At 52.2% G+C, this 1,777-nt stretch overlaps 1 protein-coding gene across 1 annotated transcript in view; it reads right to left on the reverse strand.

Moving 5' to 3' along the window:
* Positions 1 to 1,777, reverse strand: part of LOC310801353 (solute carrier family 22 member 6-like) — a gene marked incomplete at both ends in the record, with an annotated part of 10,170 nt that continues 8,393 nt past the window's right edge. Inside the window, 4 exons of the mRNA XM_083665347.1 lie at positions 1 to 124; positions 688 to 894; positions 1,126 to 1,234; positions 1,368 to 1,582. Coding sequence (XP_083521473.1) covers positions 1 to 124; positions 688 to 894; positions 1,126 to 1,234; positions 1,368 to 1,582 — 655 coding nt within the window. The remainder of the gene's footprint in view (positions 125 to 687; positions 895 to 1,125; positions 1,235 to 1,367; positions 1,583 to 1,777) is intronic.

Below are 1,777 nucleotides of genomic sequence, written 5' to 3' on the forward strand. Positions count from 1 at the left end.
TCACAGGGCGTTCAGCCCCGTAGTTTTCCCATCATCCTCTGCTCCTGCTCCGTCCTTCATCTCCTGCAGCGCCAGACTCTTCTTCTGGACCTCGTCCTCCTGGGTACCTGACTGCATCTTAGCCCTGTTACACACACACACACACACACACACACACACACACACACACACACACACACACACACACACACACACACACACACACACACACACACACACACACACACACACACACACACACACACACAATACCATCATGTATGCATGTTATAGAACTGGCTTCACATTAGCCCTGACACACACACAGATACATATACACATACACAGACTGACAGACTGACAGACAGACGAGATAGACAGACAGACAGACAAACGACAGACCGACAGACCGACAGTCCGACAGACAGACAGACAGACAGACAGACAGACAGACAGGCAGGCAGGCAGACAGACAGACAGACAGACAGACAGACAGGCAGGCAGGCAGACAGACAGACAGACAGACAGACAGACAGACAGACAGACAGACAGGCAGGCAGGCAGGCAAGCAGACAGACAAACAGACAGACAGACAGACAGACAGACGGATAGACTAGACTAGACAGACAGAGATAGACTGTCAGACAGACAGACAGACAGACAGACAGACAGACAGACAGACAGACAGACAGACAGAGAGTCAGATACCATCTCTCCTCCACGTCGTCGATGGTATCAGGCAGGGGTACATCGAGGGTCTCCGGGAGGAAGCAGGCGAAGACCCCTGCGACCACAGCGGCCCCCCCGTACACCAGGCCGGGCAGAGCGGGCAGGACCTCGTCTAGGATCAGGACAGCTGGCGCTGCCATGGAACCAATCCTCGCCATGGTGGACGTCAAACCCATTCCTGTTTGTCTGGATAGGGGGGCGGGGGGAGGGTGAGGGGAGAGGAGGAGAACGATGAAGAAGAGGAGAAGGAGGGCGTGTGTGTGTGGGTGTGTGTGTGTGTGGGTGTGTGTGTCTGTGTGTCTGTGTGTGTGTGTGTGTATGTATGTGTGTGGGTGTGTGTGTCTGTGTGTCTGTGTGTCTGTGTGTGTGTGTGTGTATGTATGTGTGTGTGTGTGTGTGTGTGTGTGTGTGTGTTACCTGATGACAGTAGGGTAGAGTTCTCCAGTGTACAGGTAAACACAGGTGAAGGATGATGAGGTGAAGCCCTTCCCCAGACAGGCCAGGGCAGTCCTTAACGTCTGCATGTCTGTGGAGGGGCGACAGAGTTCTGGCCAACTACTAACTGTAGGAATTATCTCAAACCGCAACTTGCTTGTGTGTGTGTGTGTGTGTGTGTGTGTGTGTGTGTGTGTGTGTGTGTGTGTGTGTGTGTGTCTAACCTGAGGGAACGAACATGTTAGCGAAGATGACGAGGGCAGAGAGGATGAGGCAGGTGGACTGGGTAATGCGTCGCCCCAGGTAACTGAGCATGCCCAGTGCCACCAGCTTGGCAGGGAAGTCCACGGCGCCGAAGATGATCTGCATCAGGTAGATGTTGACCCCAAACTTCTGCAGGTCCATGGCCAGGCCGTAGTAGGCGAAGCTGGTGGAGAACCTGGAGGAGGAGGGAGAGAGCTGGACTGTTTGTAGATTGTCTTAAAGTCAGATTGAAATGGAAATCACAACATGGTGCTCATAGTCGTGTCCTAACTCGCTTTTCATTGTAATTCTTGACTTTCAAAGGGTTTCTGAGAAGAAAATCGCTCAGTGCATTAAAGCAGATTTTTTAAAGTATATTTTCAAATAATGG

Source organism: Argentina silus (assembly GCF_951799395.1).
Source record: "Argentina silus genome assembly, chromosome: 2".
In the NCBI taxonomy this organism is placed as follows: domain Eukaryota; kingdom Metazoa; phylum Chordata; class Actinopteri; order Argentiniformes; family Argentinidae; genus Argentina; species Argentina silus.